This window comes from Stigmatopora argus, chromosome 12 (genome assembly GCF_051989625.1).
Source record: "Stigmatopora argus isolate UIUO_Sarg chromosome 12, RoL_Sarg_1.0, whole genome shotgun sequence".
NCBI classification, from domain to species: Eukaryota; Metazoa; Chordata; class Actinopteri; order Syngnathiformes; family Syngnathidae; genus Stigmatopora; species Stigmatopora argus.
The window spans coordinates 5,015,206-5,038,238 of record NC_135398.1 but is presented as its reverse complement, the minus strand read 5'-3'; the positions used below and the strand labels follow the sequence as shown (position 1 = coordinate 5,038,238).

The 23,033-nt window shown below is 41.6% G+C and overlaps 6 protein-coding genes and 4 non-coding genes across 13 annotated transcripts; 9 read left to right on the top strand and 1 right to left on the bottom strand.

The window, feature by feature from the left end:
• The first annotated feature begins 174 nt into the window (after positions 1-174).
• On the top strand, positions 175-6,745 carry hectd3 (HECT domain containing 3). Of its 2 annotated transcripts, none has more exons than XM_077615985.1 (19): positions 175-306; positions 601-1,031; positions 1,680-1,933; positions 2,197-2,332; positions 2,467-2,588; positions 2,657-2,770; positions 2,857-2,939; positions 3,035-3,200; positions 3,285-3,366; positions 3,520-3,702; positions 3,896-4,117; positions 4,716-4,829; positions 4,906-4,995; positions 5,363-5,569; positions 5,641-5,770; positions 6,059-6,133; positions 6,224-6,299; positions 6,385-6,453; positions 6,547-6,745. In XM_077615985.1, the coding sequence occupies exons 2-19, from the start codon at positions 681-683 to the stop codon at positions 6,629-6,631; spliced, it is 2,559 nt and encodes an 852-aa protein (XP_077472111.1). In that variant the 5' UTR covers positions 175-306; positions 601-680; the 3' UTR covers positions 6,632-6,745. The 2 variants fall into 2 exon arrangements, with proteins under 2 accessions (XP_077472111.1, XP_077472110.1); XM_077615984.1 differs by having other exon boundaries at positions 6,224-6,311.
• On the top strand, positions 5,322-22,230 carry rabggtb (Rab geranylgeranyltransferase subunit beta). 3 transcript variants are annotated; one of them, XM_077615987.1, is made up of 9 exons: positions 5,322-5,325; positions 19,482-19,590; positions 19,776-19,973; positions 20,053-20,158; positions 20,225-20,277; positions 20,366-20,476; positions 20,568-20,693; positions 21,573-21,722; positions 21,791-22,230. In XM_077615987.1, coding segments are annotated over exons 1-9 (996 nt in total). In that variant the 5' UTR covers positions 5,322-5,323; the 3' UTR covers positions 21,932-22,230. The 3 variants fall into 3 exon arrangements, with proteins under 3 accessions (XP_077472113.1, XP_077472112.1, XP_077472114.1); XM_077615986.1 differs by lacking the exon at positions 5,322-5,325 and adding an exon at positions 19,022-19,172 and having other exon boundaries at positions 19,483-19,590; XM_077615988.1 differs by lacking the exon at positions 5,322-5,325 and adding an exon at positions 19,188-19,331 and having other exon boundaries at positions 19,483-19,590.
• On the top strand, positions 7,329-9,347 carry LOC144086295 (small ribosomal subunit protein eS8). Its single transcript, XM_077616192.1, has 6 exons — positions 7,329-7,438; positions 8,034-8,140; positions 8,352-8,451; positions 8,637-8,812; positions 9,006-9,135; positions 9,197-9,347. The coding sequence occupies exons 1-6, from the start codon at positions 7,435-7,437 to the stop codon at positions 9,304-9,306; spliced, it is 627 nt and encodes a 208-aa protein (XP_077472318.1). The 5' UTR covers positions 7,329-7,434; the 3' UTR covers positions 9,307-9,347.
• On the top strand, positions 8,177-8,285 carry LOC144086418 (small nucleolar RNA SNORD46). Its single transcript, XR_013304456.1, has one exon. It is a non-coding gene; the product is annotated as a small nucleolar RNA SNORD46 (small nucleolar RNA).
• Positions 8,848-8,916, top strand: LOC144086417 (small nucleolar RNA SNORD38). The gene has a single exon (XR_013304455.1). It is a non-coding gene; the product is annotated as a small nucleolar RNA SNORD38 (small nucleolar RNA).
• On the top strand, positions 10,647-12,464 carry LOC144085371 (small ribosomal subunit protein eS8-like). The gene is made up of 6 exons (XM_077614563.1): positions 10,647-10,854; positions 11,236-11,321; positions 11,436-11,611; positions 11,812-11,960; positions 12,152-12,294; positions 12,371-12,464. The coding sequence occupies exons 3-6, from the start codon at positions 11,590-11,592 to the stop codon at positions 12,462-12,464; spliced, it is 408 nt and encodes a 135-aa protein (XP_077470689.1). The 5' UTR covers positions 10,647-10,854; positions 11,236-11,321; positions 11,436-11,589.
• LOC144086416 (small nucleolar RNA SNORD38) lies at positions 11,647-11,715 on the top strand. The gene has a single exon (XR_013304454.1). It is a non-coding gene; the product is annotated as a small nucleolar RNA SNORD38 (small nucleolar RNA).
• On the top strand, positions 11,994-12,062 carry LOC144086415 (small nucleolar RNA SNORD38). The gene has a single exon (XR_013304453.1). It is a non-coding gene; the product is annotated as a small nucleolar RNA SNORD38 (small nucleolar RNA).
• On the top strand, positions 13,683-16,470 carry acadm (acyl-CoA dehydrogenase medium chain). Its single transcript, XM_077615315.1, has 11 exons — positions 13,683-13,826; positions 14,072-14,186; positions 14,597-14,694; positions 14,755-14,824; positions 14,890-14,990; positions 15,065-15,145; positions 15,290-15,420; positions 15,500-15,749; positions 15,815-15,910; positions 16,002-16,250; positions 16,357-16,470. The coding sequence occupies exons 1-11, from the start codon at positions 13,812-13,814 to the stop codon at positions 16,426-16,428; spliced, it is 1,278 nt and encodes a 425-aa protein (XP_077471441.1). The 5' UTR covers positions 13,683-13,811; the 3' UTR covers positions 16,429-16,470.
• On the bottom strand, positions 16,670-18,472 carry LOC144086001 (uncharacterized). Its single transcript, XM_077615730.1, has 2 exons — positions 18,244-18,472; positions 16,670-17,919 (listed from the first exon to the last, which is right to left on the bottom strand). Exons 1-2 carry the CDS (start codon positions 18,419-18,421, stop codon positions 16,727-16,729), a joined length of 1,371 nt encoding a protein of 456 aa, XP_077471856.1. The 5' UTR covers positions 18,422-18,472; the 3' UTR covers positions 16,670-16,726.
• Positions 22,231-23,033: the final 803 nt, after the last annotated feature.

The window sequence follows — 23,033 nt, the reverse complement described above, 5'->3', positions numbered from 1 at the left end:
GGCTTGATAGTTTTTTTAAATTTGAGCAATTTGCAGGTATTTCAAAGCACACACCAATTACAGTGTCGTTATATTTGCTGACGCAAAATGGCCAACACGCAACTACGCTTGTCCCATTTCACTGTCAGTGTGTATCAGCTATCTAGGGTTAGATGTGTGATATCTAGAGCCAAGCCAAGTCATTTGCGGTACGGAAATACGAACAAGTCAAAAGTCTACTCAGCACTAGATCCTTCCAGTCAATACTCTGCTAAAGCAACACTGATTAAATATTCAAACTAACTACATCACTGGTAGCCATAAACGGTATGTAGATACATACTGTTTCCATACATTGTTTACTTTTTAATATTGACTTGACACAAATTGAATGTTTCATTATTAAACGTTTACTCGTATTAACTCGCGAATGGCTAACTCTTACCCATATTGCTATGCTCGTTAGCTCGGTATGTTGTTTTAAAACCTAAATTTCTGACCTTTGCTCCCAGGTTTAACCTTAGCTTATCTACGGAAGAGCGTGATCACAACGCCCTGTTTGTGTCTGCTTCGTATGCCTTGTTTAAAGCTCGGGAATATTCGTTTTGTTTATTTTCCCAGGTGGGGGGACCCAGCAAAAACGGGGAAGAACGAGGGGTCATGACAACCGACTGCCACTTGTATTCATCTCCAACTTCATAATGTCTCTTGGCGACAGTCCTCACATGCTACTCGGCCGCATTCGCTTCCTAAACCGGTGCATTGAGTGTTTCCGGAAGAACGAGCCCCTTCCAGATTGCTTGTGTTACGTGCCAGGCGAAGTGTGCTACAAAATCTGCAAGGATTCGTCCTCCAGTTCCTGTGCTGCAGCTTCAGGGACCTCCACGGGGGGCTCGGGCAGGACAGTGGTCTCCGTCTTTGACAGCCCCCATCAGGGTCCCATTAATAAGAAACTATGCAAGTACACCATTGAACTAAAGAAAGGGATATGCATTCGGACCACTGGGGAGGAGTACTGTAATAGCCAAGGCCTCTGGGTCAAGATCAATAAGGTAAGAATCAGTCATTTGACAAGGGCAGAGAAATTAAGAAAACTGGATAAATAGCTTGAATGTTGATTTTAGCCAACTGGCTACTACTACAGTTTTGTGTGAAGTAAAGAAAAAACAATAGGCTTGGTTCAAACTAAATCCAGTTAATCTGGTATACTGCACTACCCAAAATGTGATGGACACAGGTTTAAGTAAAGTTATATATTTTTTATTTTTTGGAGGGTGGGGGGTTTACAAGAAGTACAGTAGTCCGTTGATCTTTTGCACGGATAAGTGACAAAAGCATTCTTTTCAGATGATGGAATTGATACTGTTGTCATGCTAGCTGACTGAACATTTTAAACATACTGAACTAATGAGTTTTTATTTTTGTTTTCAAAAATCCTAATGGCAGGTTAACCGTTTTTATTTCTTTAAATAACAGATTCTAATCTGGTCTGTAGTCAACACAGTAGCATTTTGAGGTGTCGGGGGTAAAAAAAATCTTTTTACCAGGATTATAACATGGTAACCGTTTGATGATTTGAGCGGATTTACAAGAATTTTTCCAATAAAAATTGAAATGAAAGATTATTATTTCAAGGAAATTTGAAATCATGAACTCATCACCTTTCATTGGTGTCTTAAACTACTCGCATGTGTGTTCAGGAGCAGCTGGAGGAGCACCGTCCTGGGCAGGAGCTACAAGAGGGTTGGATCCTGGTGTGCAAGCACACCGAGGGTGGCGACAGACTGGTACCGGTAGAGTCACCCGAAACAGTGAGCAGACAGCAGCAACTCTTTGGCTACGACCACAAAGCGTGCACCAGGTGGGAGCAGGTTGTGGACGTGGAGAACGCCCTGTTTTTAGGTGCCAAACCCAAGATTGCAGAATCGGATGCTGCTGCTGTAGAAAAACTGAAGTAAGTCTGGGTTGATAAATCTTCACCACTGCAGTGCTAAGTGAGTGTTTTAATGTCACACTTGCTAGTTTTGGCTTCCGATTAAATGTAATTTGATTGCAAAAATTGGGCAGATCCTGTTTAAGCTATCATTAAGGGCATATGAACAAAAACAGAAAGTAAAAACCTTCCATAAGACTCAGTAACAGTACATGTAAATAGATTTAAAACCAGTCATAGACCCAAATCTAAGTGGCTAAAAGCTGCTGTCTCGCAACCGTCAGGTACGTGCCCCCGACGTGGACATATGAATGCGACGAGGATCTTGTGCACTACTTCTACGATCACATCGGCAAAGAAGACGAGAATTTGGGCAGCCTGAAGCAGAGTGTGACCAGTATTGACGTTTCTTCTTGTTCAGTAAGGACCACTTTATAACTCAAGTATGAAGCACTGGTGAAAAGTTTGGACATCAATAATGCTATTGAGCTAGCTCCTAAACCTTTGCTGGTACCGCATAATCCAAAGTCTTGCAAATTTACTGTCAATATTAGGAGGATCCGACCGGTGGTGTAAACAGCCTAACAGACGGCGACACCAAAACGTACTGGGAAAGTGACGGAATGCAAGGACAACATTGGATACGTCTTCACATGAAAAGAGGGACCGTCGTCAAGTGAGAATCAACCCCACCCAAACCAGTGTTGCCTCCCTGTTGAATGCATTTTTTTTATTGTATTCCAGTAAGCTGATTTTGACAGTGGATTCAACGGACGACAACTATATGCCAAAGAGGGTGACGGTGTACGGAGGCGAAGGAGACACGCTTAAAAAGCTGAGCGATGTCACTATTGATGAGTGAGCCTTGTACAAAGATGCTACTTCTCCAATTTCATTTAAGAAACACCACACATTTAACCAACTCTCCCATTCTATTCCTGCAGCAATTTGATTGGGGAGATATGCGTGCTGGAAGATATGTCATTTCACCTGCCAATAATTGAGGTCCGAATTGAGGAATGTCGGGGTGAGAACTGATTTTTGTGGCCATTTGGGGAAATGTGTGGTCATTTTCTCAATTGTAACCTCTCGTGTGCGTATTCTGCGCTTTCTTTTGGACAGATGAGGGAATAGACGTACGGATCCGAGGCTTGAAGATTAAGTCGTCGTGCGAGCGAGACTTGGGACTGAACGCTGACGTCTTTCAGTCCTCTTACTTGGTTCGTTACCCCCGTCTGCAGGGGATGCCGGCCGATGTCCTTTACCGCCGAGCGCTGATCATCCAGAGGTACAATCAGATCTAATTAAGCAAGCTAAATGGAATTGCTCAACAAGTCCATAGCGCTAAAATTATTCTTTGGTGTTTCCACAGGTTCATATCTTTACTGGATAGCGTCCTCCCACACTTTGTACCAGCCTGGGATTACAGTCTCGGCACCTTTAACCTCATCAAAGTAAGTTCAATATTGTGATTAGTATTCTCTACGTTTAGTATTCTAAATTGTAGAAGACGTTTTGCAGGATTTCATGGTGAAAGACTTCTGATGCGCTCTTTTAAAAAAAAAAAAATCATTTTTTTTGTGTTGCTTCTCCCTGGTACTTCCCAGAGCATAAAGCAATTCCTCCTGCAATCCAAACGCCGCTCCACATTGGTCACGCAGTGCCTAAAGGACTCGGAAACCAGCAAACCCAACTTTCTGCCGTGCCTATATATAAACCGGCGGCTGGCAATGGAGCACAGGGACAATCCTTCGCTGGACCCCAGCTGCAAGAATGCTGTGTTCAGTCAGGTAAGCTATGGGAGAACATAGTATCTGTTTTTTGTGGGCAGTAAAAATATAATGTTGTTGGATGGTAACACTTAAATAGAGAAAACTGAAAAAATGTACTAATTGTGATGCCGAGTAGCACCAAAATTATTCTTCATTACTTCCCATCACTGCTCATTCATTCCCCATCATATTTGTGCTCGCAACCGCGCAGGTGTACGAAGGCCTAAAGCCGTCCGACAAAATGGAGAAGACTTTGGATTACAGGTGGCCCGCACGTTACGACCAATGGTGGGAATGCAAGTTCATCGCGGAGGGCATCATCGACCAGGGCGGCGGATTCCGCGACAGCTTGGCCGACATGTCCGAAGAGCTGTGTCCCAGTTCGGCCGAGTGTCTCATGCCGCTGCCCTTCTTCACGAGAACGTCCAACCAGGTTACACTAGAGCAAGGGTGTCAGATTCGGGTCTATTAGCGGGCCGCTTTAACGTCAACTTGATTTCACGTGGGCCGGACCATTTTAGATATAATATTTAGATTTTTTTTTATAAATGGATTAAAAGAACTGGATTAAAAGCCCTGAATATTCTGTTTTTTATAGATCTAAAACAATGTTTATTTTTAGCTTTTTTTTATATATTTTTAGATGTTACGAAATGATTTTTGAACTAAAAACACAGAAAAAATGATTAGAAAAATACAATTATTGATTTAAAAGGGGGAAAATCAGGAAATTTAATATAAATCTATACTCTTCATTTTAATTTGATCCTAAAACTGAAAGTCGGCACTCATGATTTACTTTCCCGGCCACACAAAATGATGCAGCGGGCCAGATTTGGCCCCCGGGCCGCCACTTTGACACATGTGCACTAGAGCTCAAGAGGCCCTTTTTAGTGATGTGCCCTGATGGTTCTCGTGAGAAGTAACAGTATGACACGATGTCACAAAAAAGCAACATTTTTCTAGTTAGCTCAAAATGGTGACACTTTTAAAAAGTATATTTCTGATTTTTGTGCTGACATCTTCCTCAGGGTGCCCTGGAAGCCAGGGACTACTACGTCCCCAACCCATCCTGCAAAGAATTCCACAAGTACGAGTGGATCGGGCAGCTCATGGGTGCAGCGCTTAGAGGGAAAGATTTCCTTGTGAGTGATTCTTGATTTTTTTTTCCTGGTTGTCAACCAAATTTGATTTATTTGGGGGTTCTTTTTGATTTGACAGGTTCTGGCTCTTCCCGGGATGGTGTGGAAGCAGCTGACCGGGGAGGCTGTCAGCTGGAGCAAAGATTTCCACGCAGTTGATTCTGTGCTAGTGAGGATCATTTATAGACTATTTTCAGGTTTTCGAATATCATATTCACTGACAATGTCAAGCCTAAATATTTGACCACTTGTTTTTGGAATGTTAATCGGCTATTAACATCATTTTTTTTAATTTGTGGGTCGGTTACTGAAAAGTGATGGAAAAAAATAAACAAATCAAAAAGATGTTTACATTTTTCATCCCAAAAGGAAAAATGTAATTACCAGTAGTAACTCCTTAAATAATAGAACAGATATTAATTGTGTACCCAGTGATGAAGGTCCTACTTGTGTGGATATTTAGAAACTATAATTTTATATTCTTTTTTTTTTTCAGAATCTGATCATTAAGATATCTGAATGTTATGTGTTTTCAGGTCAACCTGCTGGACGCCATGGATAACATGGACCGCGAGACGTTCGAGTTCCGTTTCGGCGAAGAGCTGGTTTATACGACGCTCCTGAGCGACGGCCAAATGGTGGAGTTAGTGCCGGGCGGCGGCAACGTGGCGGTCCGCTATGAGGATCGACGCGACTTCATCCGCCTGGTGCAGAAGGCTCGGCTAGAGGAGAGCAAGCAGCAGGTCCAAAATCCCCTGTCGTGTTCCTCACCTTTTGTTCTGTACACGTCTTCAATTTTTGGGCCATGTTACAGATAGCAGCGTTACAAGCCGGTCTGCTCAAGGTGGTCCCACAGGCGGTTCTGGATCTGCTCACCTGGCAGGAAGTGGAGAAGAAGGTGTGTGGAGACCCAGAGATAAGCGTGGAAGCACTCAAAAGACTCAGTAAGTTCACTTCACATAGATTTGCTATTATTCCATGTGAGGAAAGTGCCTGTATTAAGGCGATGACAGAAAGGTGGAATTTTGGGGCAACTTAGATTGTGTCAGGTAATAAAAAAAAAAGGCAATCGTATGGAATTCAACACATCAAACTCACTTCCTCTATGCTTTGCTATCTGACAACATTCGCGGTTGTCCTTTATCTGATTGAAGTTTGCCATGTCACTGTTGAAAGCTGAATTATGAATATTTGTGTAAAGGAGACTAACATGATCCGAATGTGTCTCGCAGCATGCTACGAGGACCTAGAACAAAACGATGTACGCGTGCAATACTTATGGGAGGCACTCACAAACTTCACCAATGGTCAGTTGACTACTTCACATTCTCCTTTCATTCGACAAGCAAAAATACAGACCTGATTAATTTTACCTTTATTTTTGTTTGTCTTTCTAGAGGACCGTAGCAGATTTCTAAGGTTCGTGACAGGTCGAAGTCGTCTTCCGGCCCCCATCTACGTCTTTTCTGACAAGCAAGTATTTTGGCAAGTAAATTATTGAGTAGAAGAATTGGAAGAGGACATTTGTCCTTTTAACTACTTTTATATCCTGATATAGCTCTGAGAGCGACGCACTTCCGCAGTCTTCCACATGCTCCAGCACACTCTATTTACCCAACTATCCAAGGTAGGCAGTTGAATGTCTATTTTTTTGTTTTTACATATATATTTATATGACCACAATGTACGTACACCAAACATGTTGATTTTGTCACGGCAGTGCCAAAGTTTGTGAGGAGAAGCTGCGCTACGCCGCCTACAACTGTGTGGCCATCGACACAGACGTGAGCCCTTGGGAAGAGTGACTGCTCTTGGAGTTACGCTGCACTCATTTCACTTTTAAAATGGAAGAACTGCCAAGTCATCACAGCTGTAAATAATAACGAGAAAATAATAAATGAATATATGTGGAGACGTAATTCATCTCATGCCTCTTGGACAATATGTTATTTGTGTAACCATTTTCATACTACGTAATAATAATAATATTCCAATGTTATGTTTTAAATATATATACCATTCATTCATTATCTGAACCGCTTATCCTTTTTAAGGGTTGTAACCCTAACCCTGGACCCTCTCTCAGCCAACAACGAGCAGTAGGCACTGAACTGATTGCCATCATAGACCGAGATAGTCACATTTTCTTTTTTAATTTAATGTATAATTAAATTATGTTACTTATGCTATATATTCCTTTGGTAGGGCAATTGAATCAAAATATCTACATATAAGTCAAATGCCTTTTAGGAAACTCAGGATAATAAACTATTGACACGACATAGTAATTTTGAAACCTTTTATGAGATCTAGTGCAATCAATTTTGTGTTTGGTGTGTGAAGAAATTATTTTACTTTTAAAAGCACAAATATATTCACTAAGACATTATGAATGACCATAAGAAATTATTTTACTTTTAAAAGCACAAATATATTCACTAAGACATTATGAATGACCATAAAACCCCGATGCCATGGGAATTCTCGCGATATTTCCCTACCACCTATTACACCACACAAGGCGAACTGGCTGAGTTCTCGCGAGAACCCACGGCTTCAAACCTTCCCATGATGCTTTAGGGTTCCTCTTTCTAGCCGGCGCCTGAGAATGGGTACGTGTTTTCCTACATTGGTCGGAGGGGAATCCTGTTCCATCTGCCGTTTTCTCTAACGAGTTTTTAACTTTCTTAAAATACTAATTAAAGTTAAAAACAATTGTAGTCGGTACGTTTATTACTTGATTGCGCGTGTTCCAGTTATCAGGTCATAAGGAAGTCCTTTTCCGTGGATGTGCGAAATGCTCCAAGATGGCTCCTTGCTAGCCATGGTACAAGCTTATGATGACAATTTTTTAGTTCGATTGTTATTCGTTTTTAGAAGTTTTTTTTTTAAATTGACGTGTTGTTGGTGCTCTTTGTGTTTTTAAAATGCAGTGGCTGCTCTTTCGTTAAAATGATTCAGGAAACGGGCAGCCGCTGCTAGCATTAGCAAGGCTACGCGTGGTTGCTAACATCGTTTCTTTTAGCAGTAGATAGATTGTTTAAAGACTGTGCTTGAGTGACATGATGAAGCTTTATTGTAGTCTAAATATACGATGTGGACACTACCTTGGAGAACTGATTGCTCAAGCATAGTCAACTACTGTGCAGCATGCTGTTGTCGTCGTCTTTGCCACGTTTTTAATGGGAATCCCATTTTCTGATCCAGGTATCTCAAGGGATAACTGGCATAAACGCCGCAAGACCGGCGGTAAACGCAAACCTTATCACAAGAAGAGGAAGTATGAGCTCGGGCGCCCTGCTGCCAACACAAAGGTGAATACAAAATGTTAATGGGGTCTCCTTTAATGTCCCGTGAGTGATGAAAACCGGACCTTAGGTGGGTCTTATTTGTATCGTTCTGGTGCAAAGCTTTGGACCTACCAATGCTAGGCCTTTGTCATAGTTACACTGACATGCGTGTGGATGAAAAACGAGAAAATGAAGCTCGTGAAGTTTGTTAGTTACGCGCAATTTTTTTCTTCAGATTGGTGCTCGTCGTATCCACACCGTGAGAGTTCGGGGTGGAAACAAGAAGTACCGGGCCTTGAGGCTGGATGTGGGCAACTTCTCATGGGGGTCTGAGTGTAAGTGTTCCAAACAAATTTGGTTCTCGGGCTCGCTAATGTCTCCTTCAATGAAGAGAAGTTTAACCAGTTCTGCTACTGAATGAATGTGCTGATATTTTGGACTCTGAGTAACCATTCCACATTTCTAACAACTGATTTTAATAAATATGTGGAAATAAATCAATGCATTTCTTGTTGCTCAGGCTGTACACGTAAAACCAGGATCATCGATGTGGTCTACAACGCCTCCAACAACGAACTGGTCCGAACCAAGACCTTAGTGAAGAATTGCATCGTGCTGGTTGACAGCCTTCCGTACAGGCAGTGGTATGAGGCCCACTATGCCACTCCCCTTGGACGCAAGAAGGGAGCCAAGCTGGTGAGCAATCTTTATTTGACTAGCAAAAAATTGTCTTTCGGTGACGATAACTTTGTCCAGTTCTGCTACTGAATGAAAGTGATGCTAACGGAGACTCTGAGAAAGACCTGTTATCCATCCTGATGCATTACCCCTGGAATCTCTCAGATTATGATGCTTCAGATATGACATGTCCCTGACCCTTGTACTTCAGACTGCAGAGGAGGAAGAGGTCCTGAACAAAAAGCGTTCCAAAAGGACCCAGAAGAAGTACGATGAGCGTAAAAAGACGGCTAAAATCAGTGCCCTCCTGGAGGAGCAGTTCCTGCAGGGAAAATTGCTTGGTAAGTCTTAAGTTGCTGAATTCACAAACCTGGGACTATAACAGGAACTCTCTACTTGCAGGGTGCATCGCTTCCAGACCAGGCCAGTGTGGTCGTGCAGACGGCTACATCTTGGAGGGAAAAGAACTTGAGTTCTACCTGAGGAAGATCAAGGCCAAGAAAGGCAAATAGATGTTTGATATGCCAATAATAAAAAAAGTAAATGTTACAAACTTGTCTTGGTTTTGTTTATGAACAACTCACCTTCAAGTGATTCTATGTAAGAAATAGAATGCATGGTCATTTTGCCCACTATTAGAAATCTATTTATTACATCTGTAAAATCAGATGTGTCAATCACCCAATACAAGTTGATGTCCTACTCTGAAACAAATGGCACTGAGAAGGTTAAATAAGCAACCTCCAGTGAAATGCAATATAAATGTTTCACTTGTCTCTGCCTCCGTTATGGCCAATCGTTGACCTGTATGCTGTCAACCACATTTACATCACAAGTGTTTGCAAAAGGGATTAGTTAGTATTTTAAGTTCAATCAAACATGCTATCAACCTGCATTCATGCTGCTTTTTACAAGCAACAAACGAAATTGCTTTTCTGATTTTGTTCATGTTGGCATTAACACCCCTCTCAGCTATTGAGAAAAATAAGAACTTTATTCAATCTTGAAGTATCTTGCTGTGGTTTTACCTCAACTGTAAATTAACTTGCCTTCTCGTTACCGAAACAGCTTTAAAAGTTCAAAATTATAAGACCCTGTGTCTACCCGCATGGACAATCCAAACTCAACAGAACCCACTACTTAAAAAAGAGAGAATGTTTCCTTAAAAAAACTAATTCCCTCAACACTATTTTCCAAGTGTTGCATCCTGATCATCATCATCAGTCTAGACCAGGGGTGGGCAAACCTGTCCTCGAAGGCTGCTGTGGTCCAGATTTTTGTTTTCACTGATCCAGCAAAGTAACCATTTCCATAATGATAATATTTTTTCAATGTTATGTTTTAAATATATATATATATATATATATATATATACCATTCATTATCTGAACCGCTTATCCTTTTTAAGGGTTGTGGAGGGTCCTTGACCCTCTCTCAGCCAACAACGAGCAGTAGGCACTGAATTAAATTGTTACTTATGCTATATATTCCTTTTGATAGGGCAATTGTATTAAAATATCTACATATAAGTCAAATGCCTTCTAGGAAACTCAGGATAATAAACTATTGACACGACATAGTAACTTTTAAACCTTTTATGAGATCTAGTGCAATCAATTTTGTGTTCAGCATGTGAATGAATTATTTTATTTTTAAAAGCACAAATACATTCACTAAGACTATGAATGACCATAAAACCCTGATGCCATGGGAATTTTCGCGATATTCCCCAACCACCTATTACACCACACAAGGCGAACTGGCTGAGTTCTCGCGAGAACACACGGCTTCAAACCTTCCCATGATGCTTTAGGGTTCCTCTTTCAAGCAGGCGCCTGAGAATGGATACGTGTTTTCCTGCATTGGTCGGAGGGGAATCCTGTTCCATCTGCCGTTTTCTCTAACGAGTTTTTAACTTTCTTAAACTACAAATTAAAGTTAAAAATAATTGTAGTCGGTATGTTTACGACTTGATTGCGCGTGTTCCAGTTATGATGTTATAAGGAAGTCCTTTTCCGTGGATGTGCGAAATGCTCCAAGATGGCTCCTTGCTAGCCATGGTACAAGCTTATGATGACATTTTTTTTAGTTCGCTTGTTATTCGTTTTTGGAAGTTTTTTTTTAATTGACGTGTGTTGTTGGTGCTCTTTGTGTTTTTAAAATTCAGTGACTGCTCTTTCGCTGAAATGATTCAGGAAACGGGCAGCCGCTGCTAGCATTAGCAAGGCTACGCGTTGTTGCTAGCATCGTTTATATTAGCAGTAGATACATTGTTTCAAGACTGTACTTGAGTGACATGATGAAGCTTTATTGTATTCTAAATATACGATGTGGACACTACCTTGGAGAACTGATTGCTCAAGCATAGTCAACTACTGTGCAGCATGCTGTTGTCGTCGTCTTTGCCACGTTTTTAATGGGAGTCCCATTTTCTGATCCAGGTATCTCAAGGGATAACTGGCATAAACGCAAACCGTATCACAAGAGGAGGAAGTATGAGCTCGGGCGCCCTGCTGCCAACTCAAAGGTGAATACAAAATGTTAATGGTGTCTCCTTTAATGTCCCGTGAGTGATGACAATTTCTAACAACTGATTTTAATAAATATGTGGAAATCAATCAATGTATTTCTTGTTGCTCAGGCTGTACACGTAAAACCAGGATCATCGATGTGGTCTGCAACGCCTCCAACAACGAATTGGTCCGAACCAAGACCTTAGTGAAGAATTGCATCGTGCTGGTTGACAGCCTTCCGTACAGGCAGTGGTATGAGGGCCACTATGCCACTCCCCTTGGATGCAAGAAGGGAGCCAAGCTGGTGAGCAAGCTTTATTTGACTAGCAAAAAAATGTCTTTCGGTGACGATAACTTTGTCCAGTTCTGCTACTGAATGAAAGTGATGCTAACGGAGACTCTGAGAAAGGCCTGTCATCTATCCTGATGCATTATGCCCGAAATCTGTCAGATTATGATGCTTCAGATATGACATGTCCCTGATCCTTGTACCTCAGACTTCAGATGTGGTCTGCAACGCCTCCAACAACGAATTGGTCCGAACCAAGACCTTAGTGAAGAATTGCATCGTGCTGGTTGACAGCCTTCCGTACAGGCAGTGGTATGAGGGCCACTATGCCACTCCCCTTGGACGCAAGAAGGGAGCCAAGCTGGTGAGCAAGCTTTATTTGACTAGCAAAAAAGTCTTTCGGTGACGATAACTTTGTCCAGTTCTGCTACTGAATGAAAGTGATGCTAACGGAGACTCTGAGAAAGGCCTGTCATCCATCCTGATGCATTACCCCTGAAATCTGTCAGATTATGATGCTTCATATATGACATGTCCCTGATCCTTGTACTTCAGACTGCAGAGGGGGAAGAGGTCCTGAACAAAAAGCGTTCCAAAAAGACCCAGAAAAAGTACGATGAGTGTAAAAAGACGGGTAAAATCGGTGCCCTCCTGGAGGAGCAGTTCCTGCAGGGAAAATTGCTTGGTAAGTCTCTTAAGTTGCTCAATTTACTAACCTGGGTCTATAACAGGAATGCTCTCTTGTTCTCTACTTGCAGGCTGCATCGCTGCCAGGCCAGGCCAGTGTGGTCGTGCAGACGGCTACATCTTGGAGGGAAAAGAACTTGAGTTCTACCTGAGGAAGATCAAGGCCAAGAAAGGCAAATAGATGTTTGATATGCCAATAATAAAAAAAGTAAATGTTACAAACTTGTCTTGGTTTTGTTTATGAACAACTCACCTTCAAGTGATTCTATGTAAGAAATAGAATGCGTGGTCATTTTGCCCACTATTAGAAATCTATTTATTACATCTGTAAAATCAGATGTGTCAATCACCCAATACAAGTTTATGTCATACTCTGAAACAAATGGCACAGAGAATGTTTAATAAGCAACCTCCAGTGAAATGGAATATACATTTTTCACTTGTCTCTGCTTCCGTTATGTCCAATCGTTGACCTGTATGCTGTCAACTACATTTGCATCACAATAGCGCTAGCAAAAGAGATTAGTTAGTATTTTAAATTCAATCAAACATGCTATCAACCTGGATTCATGCTGCTTTTCACAGGCAATAAACTAAATTGCTTTTCTTCTTTTGGTCATGTTGGCATTAACATCCCTCTATCAGAGCTATTGAGAAAAATAAGAACTTTATTCAATCTTGAAGTATCTTGCTGTGGTTTTACCTCAACCTCAAATTAACTTGCCTTCTCGTTGTCGAAACAGTTCCAAATTAATGCATGATTTGACTCCTATACTATAATAAGATAAATTAATAGGTGTGTAGGTGGGAATCTGATATCTTAAGACAAAATGGGATGCTTCAGACCCTGTGTCTAGCCACATGGACAATCCAAACTCAACAGAACCCACCACTTTAAAAAAAGAGTACGTTTCCATAAAAATCCAATCCCCTCAACATTATTTTCCAAGTGTTGCATCCTGATCATCATCATCTGTCTAGACCAGGGGTGGGCAAACCTGTCCTCGAGGGCTGCTGTGGTGCAGATTTTTGTTTTACCGATCCAGCAAAGATTTCAGTTTGTAGGACACCAGATTGGTTAAAGGTGTCCTCTTTATGGGTTGGAACGAACACCTGCAACCACTGCAGCCCTTTGAGGAATAGTTTGCCCATCCCTGTTCTAGACCTTCTGCGTTCTGTATAAAATGTAAAAACAACACTTTGCGCATTAATAAAATTAGTGAGTCAACATTACAAAATACAGTGTGACAAATTTGTTAAGTACTAAATAAGTCAATTGTTTGCTAATTAGCGTGAGTACTAAACGCACCTTGTGTAAGATCAGTTTAAATGTTACGGAAGATATTTAAAGGATGCCAATGTAAAACATTAGGTAACGATCATACAATACTGGGGGAAAGTTCACTCTATTTACGCCCACATTTGGTCACGTGACCAAATCGGCTGCCCTGATTGGTCGAGAAGCCTGTCATAATTGAGTAGGGGCAAGCTGTCTGACTGTGGCGTCGACTGAGTGAACGCAGCAACAATGCTCCTAAACAAGGTGAGTTTTTAATCCTTATTGTCATCTTAATTTAAGTGTATTTACTCATTAAGTACATTCAGCTACTTAATCTAGCAAATGTGCCTGATGTTGTGCTTCTTGTCAATATAAAAGCACGCTAACTAACACGTATAGGTCACGGGCTAGCGTTAGCATGTTTTTGACAATGTTCTCGCACTGTGTGACGTTCAAACGTGTTCTTAGAAGCTTGTTAATATTCGTGTGGTCACTCCAACCATCTCCAGGTTCTTCGAGCTGGGGTGCGTTGTGGTGTCGTCCGACTGCAGAGTTCAAGTGCAGCGGCCCCCCAAGCTAACCCGTCCGGGGATCACTCTGCAGCTTCCACCGGCTACTCCTTTGGTGAGTAGTAGCTACTTTAGTTGTTTAGTTGTATCCCTTTGTTTGTTTGTCTGTTTCAGTTAACAGAACTAACAAGGGGATTAAATGGATACGGAGCTTCTTGCGTTAACAAAATCAAAACAAACTTGAATTGAATGTCTTTTTTATTGTCATTCTGCCCCTGGAAGAGTTGCCTTAAATGTTGGGATAGTTTACTGTATATCCTCACATCTTTAATTTTTCATTACTGTTCACGATGAAACAACTATAGCAAAGAAATTCAACAAGAAAAACATGTTTGTCGCTAGTTTACAGAGTTCATTGAACAGTTGTTTCACGCTCCTAATTTTTCATTATGAGCCAGAGTCTGTGTAGTCAGGCAATGCAAAATAATGAGATGACAATTTATTCTTGCTGTCTCTGTCCCACAGAGTTTACCGAGCAACAGCTAGAATTCCAGCAGCTAGCTCGCAAGTTCGCGCGTGAGGAAATAGTTCCGCATGCAGGACACTATGACAAGACCGGGGAGGTGAGTTGTCTTTGGTTTGCGTAAGGTGCAATGGAATGCTACAATCTGGTTCTTTTTCAGTACCCCGTTCCTATCATCAAGAAAGCATGGGAGCTAGGTCTGATGAACGGTCACATCGCCGAGGAGTATGGTGAGTTTGGTTGGTTTATTTATAGAAGTTAAAATGCCAATAGATTTTAATTTACTCTTTGATAGGTGGAATGGGCTTGAGTATCTTTGACAACTGCCTCATCACAGAAGAGCTTGCCTACGGCTGCACGGGAGTCCAAACTGCCATCGAGGCAAATTCGCTTGGCGTAAGTGGTTTTTAAAATGTTTACTTTTATGTGTGGTTTGAATTATGAGGTTATGCTTTTTGGTCTCCCCTTAGCAAATGCCTGTTATTATTGCTGGCACTGAAGCTCAAAAGAAGAAATACCTGGGGAGGATGACTGAGGAGCCACTTATGTGTGTAAGTAATTCTAAAACGGTTGAAAATGAATGAGATTTTCTGTTGGCGGTGCAAAACGATCATGTTTTTGTGTCACGCAATGCAATTTTTAGATTAGCACTGAATTTACAATGAGACATTCAAAGAGTATACTTTATGCCACAGGCATATTGCGTCACGGAACCAGGGGCAGGCTCAGACGTTGCAGGCGTCAAGACTAAAGCAGTGAAAACTGGCGACGAATACGTGGTCAACGGCCAGAAGATGTGGATCACAAATGGCGGTAAAGCCAACTGGTGTGTATTGTGGTCTTCAGATATCAAGTTGTGATCCCTCAACTTCTCCAGTGTATTTTTTATTTTTTTGTGTATCCAGGTACTTTCTGCTGGCACGGACAGACTCTGATCCAAAATGTCCCACCAACAAGGCATTTACCGGCTTCATCTTGGATGCAGACACGCCTGGAATTCAAATAGGAAGGAAAGAAATTAACATGGGCCAGCGTTGTTCAGACACACGAGGCATTACGTTTGAGGACGTGAGAATCCCGAAGGAGAATGTCCTGATCGGTGAAGGGGCTGGCTTCAAGATTGCAATGGGTGCATTCGACAAAACACGGCCACCTGTAAGTCAAGTGACACTTTTGTTTTTATAAGCAGCCATTTGGCTAATTTCACTATCTTCCCACAGGTGGCAGCGGGAGCCACTGGTTTAGCACAGAGGGCTCTCGATGAAGCCACTTCTTATGCACTGGAGAGAAAAACTTTTGGCAAATTGATTGCTGAGGTACCAATTTTCACCCAGATTAGAAATAATTGCCCTAACAGGCTATAGGGCAGTTTACCAGATTGTTAAATTGTTGTATTCCATCTGGCAGCACCAGGCAATTTCTTTTCTGCTGGCCGAGATGGCAATGAAGGTGGAATTGGCCCGCATGGCATACCAGCGCTCTGCCTGGGAGGTGGACCGCGGTCGGCGAAATACGTACTATGCGTCTATTGCCAAGGCTTTTGCCGGTGACATAGCCAACCAGGTGGCCTCGGATGCTGTTCAGGTATTCGGTGGCAATGGATTTAATAGCGAGTACCCAGTGGAGAAGCTGATGCGTGATGCCAAGATTTACCAGGTGGGTTTTAGGCTGGAGAAGTGGCAATGTGTGACTGGTTTATTGCTGCTCTTGAATAGATATGAATTTTGTTAACATGTTGTAACAATGTGCTTGTCTGTTGTAGATCTACGAAGGAACTGCTCAAATCCAAAGGCTCATTGTTGCTCGTGAACACCTGGCTAGAGCCAAGAAATGAACCTGCCTTGTCACCTGAAAGCCTGGCTAAGTGGAATTTAAAGAGTTTTTTCCGTTCTAACGCATGACTTTATTTGCCCCAACATGTACACAAATGAGATCTTCATGGCACCAGAATGTTTAGAATTACAAATCATGTGTACAGATGCCATAAGAAATTCATGTTTGCATTGCTTTTCTATAAATTAAAATCATTGTCAGTGTATAACTTGAGCTAATAAAGCTGTCTTTGCAAAAAAAGCTTGATAAAGATTAGAAGTTTATTTTGATTTTACATGATTAGGTTAAAAAGTGTACATTCATGAAAACTTCAGTCCATGTGCTAAATCCCAGCTTTCACTGACAAAGAAGCATGTCTTTTTGTGTTCATGCAGGATTGATTTTTGGGTGAAAGTTGTCCCACAAGTTGGACATTTAAAGGGTTTTTCACCAGTGTGATTTCTTAGGTGTCTAAACAAGGTTGGCTGGTAAGCAAATTTTTTCCCACAAAATGTGCACACAAAAGGTTGTTCTCCTGTGTGCATTCTCATGTGCCTTTTCAGACTGTACTTTTGAGTGAATGTTTTACTGCAAGTTGAGCATTTAAATGGTTTATCTCCATAGTGATTTTTCATGTGCTCTACCAAGTTGGACTTCATAGGGAATACTTTGCCACACAATGAGCAACTAAAAGGGCTTCTGCATGTATTCTTGTGGTAGAGCAAGTCTGGTCTTCTACCAAACCTTTCACCACAATCTGAACAGGTTAAATGCTTCTGTCTCTTTAACAAAGTCCTCTTCTCGTAACCTTCCGAGTCTTTGTTACTGCTCCATGAGGCTATATCAACCCTGTTTGATGAAGGCCCCAACAGATTGTTCAGCGGTGGGTTTATGGAGTGGTCTCCACTTGGATTTTGAGGGTGAACCTGTGACAACTCTTCATTTGTACTTTGTGCTGGGAGTCCAGTCAGTGGCATGTCACCCACGTTCTCTTCCTTAATGTGGAAGACCTGTGTATCCTCAACATGGAGGGGCTGTAGTTCCTCTTTGACACCGCAGGGCTGTGAATTCGAGGTCCCCAATTCTGATTTAGGGGGGAGCTCTTTGTGATGGCCACTCTGGTTCGCTGTCTGCAGGACATCTGCGGGATACAACACAGTCCTCTTCTCGTGACATTCCGAGTCTTTGTTACTGCTCCATGAGGCTGTGTCAACCCTGTTTGATGATGGAGCCAATCGATTGTTCGGCGGTGGGTTTACGGAATGGTCTCCACTTGGATTTTGAGGGTGAACCTGTGACAACTCTTCATTTTTACTTTGTGCTGGGAGTCCAGTCAGTGGCATGTCACCCACTATCTCTTCCTTAGTGTGGAAGACCTGTGTATCCTCAACATGGAGGGGCTGTAGTTCCTCTTTGACACTGCAGGGCTGTGGGTGCTTGTCCCAATTCGGGGTCCCCAATTCTGGGGGGAGCTCTTTTTGATGGCCACTCTGGTCTGCTGTTTGCAGGGCATCTGCGGGATACAACACATTTAAATCAGTGGTTTCCAAACAGGGATTCTCACGCTAAGATTTACACTGTAAAGTTGTTATCCTTAATTAGTTACAGAACATAAGGATAGTTACAGGAGTGTAGGACCACTAAACGAAACATGTCACGTGATATCAAAGTCGCGTTCAGATTGGTTCATTGTAAAAACAACATGGCGCCTTTCCTTAGCTAATTTTGTTGTAGTTATTTGAAAGTTCCACCTTCCAACTTAGGATGTTTATCATTTTTACGCAATAGGCCATGTTTAAAAGAAGATTGCCAGAAGCAAGAGAAATCTGGTGAACACCTTGAACACGTAACACAGTTTGAGTGTTGCCAACAGCTTCCAGTTGTTGTCTTTGTTGCTCGTTCTCCCTCTTTGCCTGGTAAAGCTGCTCCTCGTATGATAGTATTGTGCTTTCAAAAAGTCGGAATATTTCGTCAGCAGCCTCAATTAATCGCCTCCGCACCAATTCTTTCAACATGTTGACGTCGATTACTGCTCACAGTATTGACAGATATTTCATACATAAAATCAAAGGCTAGATGGGTAGAGTCGTAGTCTGAACCGTAAGTAGTCTGTAGTCATCTTGCGTCAGAATCATTTTATGGTAGTGACTTTAAAGTTTGTAATTTTCTCCACTGCAATTCTCTTAGCTCATTGAATCATTGATCCCTTTAGAAACGGTTTAATTACAACATGCGTATTAATGTAGCTATTGTTCAAATATGGATGATGAAATACATGTTATATGTTGCTAAATATGCAGTATTTTTTCTCTCTGTGGGGTTTATGACAATAGAAGTAGTTTGAAAATCAGTTGAAAATAAAGTCAAGTTATTTCAAAGAAACTATAATATTGCTCTGACTCAAAATGGCTGACAAACAACCCAGGTATATGGCCTTTAAGACTACTACTGCCCTAATTATCACATACAAATGTATTCATTCATTTATTTCCTTTTATATTTATTTTTATTTTAGCACTGCTGTGATTCCATAGTAGGTACCATTTGGACAAGAGTTATGACAAACAGTATACGGAAAGCATAACAAAGGTTTTTTTTTTTACGGTTAATTCAATCCAAATACAATTTATGGCTGCACTTCGCCTTCCAATGTGCAGGTGGCAGTAAAGAACCACCTGGCTAATCAGTCTACCCGCTACTTCCTGTTGACAATCATCAAAGAAGAGCGGGCCGCTGAAGTATGGTCATGCGTCAATTTTCAGGATGGTAAACATTTATTTTAATTTTTAAATGTCAAGTATATCTATATAAATACAATTGGTGTAAATACCTTTGTTTAGAAAACAACTCAAATGTATGTAAACGTAATTAGAATCTGGTTCTGTCCATGCTGAGCAATTGACACGAAAGAGGCTTCTGAAAATGGTTAGCAAATGGGCTACCATGTAGCACATTCACTGCATCAAATGCTGTATTTATTGAGCACCTTATCACGAACTTCTAGTCAGCTTATAGGTGAAAATATATTTTTATCACACTGTACGTTTTGAATGATTCTCGTATGTTTAACTGTTAGGGTACGCAAATGAAAGACGTCTTCATTAGCCCTGAAGCACCTCACACTCTCCTGCTGGATAAACATGCAGACTACATCGCTGCATACGGTTCCAAAAAGGACGACTATGTGAGTACTAAACGATATTTATGTCACACGTGAGTCAGAAAATTTCCTGCAGTAAAATATTTGTTGGAACCTAAACATGAAATTAGTGAATAATTGCAGCTAGTGGTCACATTTGAATTTCATTTTGTTTCCGAGCAAAAAAACATTAGCATCAAAGATGCTATTTGATTAAATATCGTACACAGGAGTACACTCTGTCCGAATATCTGCGGATGAGCGGTATCTACTGGGGTCTGACCGTGATGGACCTAATGGCTCAGCTTCCACGCATGAACCGCCAGGAGATCGTGGATTTTATCAAAGCGTGTCAGCACGAATGCGGCGGGGTCAGCGCCAGCATCGGCCATGACCCCCATCTGCTCTACACGCTCAGCGCCGTGCAGGTATCCATACGCTTCCCAACTCTATTGACCATCGTTTCACTTGGTCTCACAGTTTTTTTTGTCCCGTTCTCCTTGCCAGATTTTGTGCCTGTACGACAGCGTGGACGCGCTGGATGTGGAAAAAGTAGTGGACTATGTTAAAGGGTTGCAGCAGGAAGACGGATCATTTTCAGGAGACAAATGGGGTACAACATCTGCCGTTTGGAAGTACTGACACACATGTAACATTTTCATTTCTTTTGCATGTGTAGGAGAAATCGACACAAGATTTTCCTTCTGTGCAGTAGCCACCCTTTCATTGTTGGTGTGTATTTTCATCCAAACCTTTAACCATAAAAAGTTGTCGGACCTAAAATGCCCACAGTTTCTCTGCCTCGTCTTCCTGGTTATAGGGCAGGATGGACGCCATCGACGTGGACAAAGCGGTGGAGTTTGTCTTGTCGTGTATGAACTTTGATGGAGGTTTTGGCTGCAGGCCCGGCTCTGAATCCCACGCCGGTCAGGTGCCTGGTTCTTGTTTTTGTTTCGGTGGAAGTCAATTCGACTTAATGATGTCTTCTGTCTGTTTTTAATCGGGGTGTCACATTTTGTCAGATTTACTGCTGCACGGGCTTCCTGTCCCTGACGGGCCAGCTGCACCAACTCAACGCCGACCTGCTGGGCTGGTGGCTCTGCGAGAGGCAACTACCGTCGGGGGGCCTCAACGGGCGGCCCGAGAAGGTTTGCATCTTTCCTGGCTCTCCTTTTAATAATAATAATAATCGGACATAGGCTTGGTCATCATCATTGACTCGACAAAAGCATAATTGTCATCATACCCAGAAACTGTGTGTGACAAAATTGGTAGTGCTTCGACATAAGGTGCGTTTTCCCGGCAAAAGACCCAAATAAGTGATAATTTCAGACTCGTAATTTGGCATTCTGCCGTGATGGATACATCGCATCACCCCCGAGCAGATCACTTACCTCTCACTGTCTTTCACTTACCCTCAGTCACCCAGTAGGAGGCAGATCACCGCCCAACGTCTATTCATATTACCCCACCCCGAAGTTATTACACAGAAAGGATTGTTTGTCGTGTTACCGCAAGTTTAGAGTCCTGATGGATGTGGGAAAAAAACTGTCCTTAAGCCTATTTGTCCGTACTTTGTGGGACCTATAGCGTCTGCCAGAGGGCAGCAGCTGGAACAGATTGTGACCAGGGTGGTATGGGTAACCAGGGTGGTATGGGTAAAGGTAAATGGTATTTCGTTATCTTTCATGGATTTTAGAGTTGTCGCATTGTTTTAAGTTGCGACTTTAAGGCATCAAAATATTCGAAACAGTTCTCAGCAATAATAATCATATTGTCAAACCTAGACAAGCCTGCTACTAAATAACATGTTTTATTTAAATAATGATTTATTAATAGAATATTTATGTCACGTGTTACATGTTGGTGTGATAAACTAAATTTAGGTAACTTCAGTAAATCTAAGAAGGTGTTATAAAAATTGAATCTGAGTCATAGCCGATTTTTATAAGAAGCCATGTCACTACTTCTGCATTCTGCCAGCATTCTTGCACTGTGGAAAGTTTCATCAGCTTCGTCTGTTTCAGCTTCCCGACGTATGCTACTCTTGGTGGGTTCTGGCTTCGCTACGGATCATCGGCAAAATCCACTGGATTGACAAGGATAAACTGCGCTCCTTTATCCTGGCCTGCCAGGACGAGGAGACGGGCGGCTTCGCCGACCGACCGGGAGACATGGTGAGCGGAAAAGCCCCCGACTTACTTTCCTGACATATGGTCAATGCTAACTTGCTTGGTCCTCCAAGGTGGACCCCTTTCATACTCTGTTCGGAATTGCTGGCCTCTCCCTGCTGGGGGACGACAAGATCAAGGACGTGAATCCCGTGCTGTGCATGCCCGAGGATGTGCTGCAGAGGCTCCGACTAAAGCCGGAGCTCCTCAGCTAGTCCCCGTTGGGAGTTGTTTCATTGAACATTCCTGTACACGTTGACTTAATCTTAAACTAAATCTACCATGAAACTAATAATATAAATCCTACAACACACTAGGATGCCATTCAGACTTGAGTTTATATCAGCTGAATGGCTGATTTATGCAGATTAAATGTTTACTGTAATCATGAAATGTGACTTTTACGACCCATTTTATTTTGACTTTTTTCCCCAAATTATATGTAGTGTTAATGTGAATATGTAACTTATTGGTTTGCCTCAGCAATAAATATCAGACGTGCTCGTCAACTAAATATTACGTCTGTTCTCTGAACCTTCGGAAGATGGCCCTCTTTCCACTGTATATACTATATTAACACTTTATTTGCACGTACTGCATATGTATTACCCCTTTACTGCACAAGGGGGCACATTTGTATACTTAGTGTACAATATGTATAGACACGTTTTTTTTATGGACATAGTAATAATTCTTTTGGTCCTAATGACATTTAATTGAATAGAATGGTTGCTCTCAGCCCTGCCAATCAAAAGGTACTTGAGCCCCAGGAAAAAAAAGCATTTTTCTTTTGATTAAGATTCTATTAATTTCTAATAATATAAATATAATTAATTTTCTAATAAAAAAAAAAACTACTTACTAGTAATAAAGTAACGTAGGCATGGTAGTGCTAAAAGTAGGTAATAGTAAGTACCTAATTACAATCAAGAATATCAATGCAATCATATTTAGAAATAATTATACTGCCATCGTTGGTAAGAATGGTCATAGTACGTATTTGTAATATAATTATGGTATTACAAGACATTACCATTGGTGGTAATGGACATAGCAATGACAGTAATGGTGTCATGATATTGGTCAAGGTGATGAATAGAGTAGTTGCACTATATATAATGTAATATAGTAATAATATAGTGAAGGTAATTATGGGATTGGCCATGGAAGTGAGGCTGGAAATGGGTATAATTATGGTGCAGCAGTTTTGGTGAAACTATGGTAACAGCAGTAATGCTTGATTGGTTGGTGTTTTTTTGTCTTGCAGCTACTAATGGCACAAGTAGATGGATGCATAAAAGCCTCACTAATTAACAT

Excerpts from the sequence above, each read along its gene's own strand:
- hectd3 (XM_077615984.1), top strand. The coding sequence starts at position 681 with ATGTCTCTTGGCGACAGTCCTCACATGCTACTCGGCCGCATTCGCTTC. Across the intron at positions 4,118-4,715 it reads TCACGAGAACGTCCAACCAG|GGTGCCCTGGAAGCCAGGGA; the intron begins GTTACACTAGAG and ends CATCTTCCTCAG. Across the intron at positions 4,830-4,905 it reads TTAGAGGGAAAGATTTCCTT|GTTCTGGCTCTTCCCGGGAT; the intron begins GTGAGTGATTCT and ends TTGATTTGACAG.
- rabggtb (XM_077615987.1), top strand. Across the intron at positions 20,159-20,224 it reads ATTTTCAGGAGACAAATGGG|GAGAAATCGACACAAGATTT; the intron begins GTACAACATCTG and ends TTGCATGTGTAG. Across the intron at positions 20,477-20,567 it reads CTGAATCCCACGCCGGTCAG|ATTTACTGCTGCACGGGCTT; the intron begins GTGCCTGGTTCT and ends ACATTTTGTCAG.
- LOC144086295 (XM_077616192.1), top strand. Across the intron at positions 8,452-8,636 it reads CTTCTCATGGGGGTCTGAGT|GCTGTACACGTAAAACCAGG; the intron begins GTAAGTGTTCCA and ends CTTGTTGCTCAG. Across the intron at positions 8,813-9,005 it reads GCAAGAAGGGAGCCAAGCTG|ACTGCAGAGGAGGAAGAGGT; the intron begins GTGAGCAATCTT and ends CTTGTACTTCAG.
- LOC144085371 (XM_077614563.1), top strand. The coding sequence starts at position 11,590 with ATGCAAGAAGGGAGCCAAGCTG. Across the intron at positions 11,612-11,811 it reads GCAAGAAGGGAGCCAAGCTG|ATGTGGTCTGCAACGCCTCC; the intron begins GTGAGCAAGCTT and ends CTCAGACTTCAG. Across the intron at positions 12,295-12,370 it reads TTGCTTGGTAAGTCTCTTAA|GCCAGGCCAGTGTGGTCGTG; the intron begins GTTGCTCAATTT and ends CATCGCTGCCAG.
- acadm (XM_077615315.1), top strand. Across the intron at positions 15,750-15,814 it reads TCGACAAAACACGGCCACCT|GTGGCAGCGGGAGCCACTGG; the intron begins GTAAGTCAAGTG and ends ATCTTCCCACAG. Across the intron at positions 15,911-16,001 it reads TTGGCAAATTGATTGCTGAG|CACCAGGCAATTTCTTTTCT; the intron begins GTACCAATTTTC and ends TCCATCTGGCAG.
- LOC144086001 (XM_077615730.1), bottom strand. The coding sequence starts at position 18,421 with ATGTTGAAAGAATTGGTGCGGAGGCGATTAATTGAGGCTGCTGACGAA. Across the intron at positions 17,920-18,243 it reads AACTGTGTTACGTGTTCAAG|ATGCCCTGCAAACAGCAGAC; the intron begins GTGTTCACCAGA and ends TGTATCCCGCAG.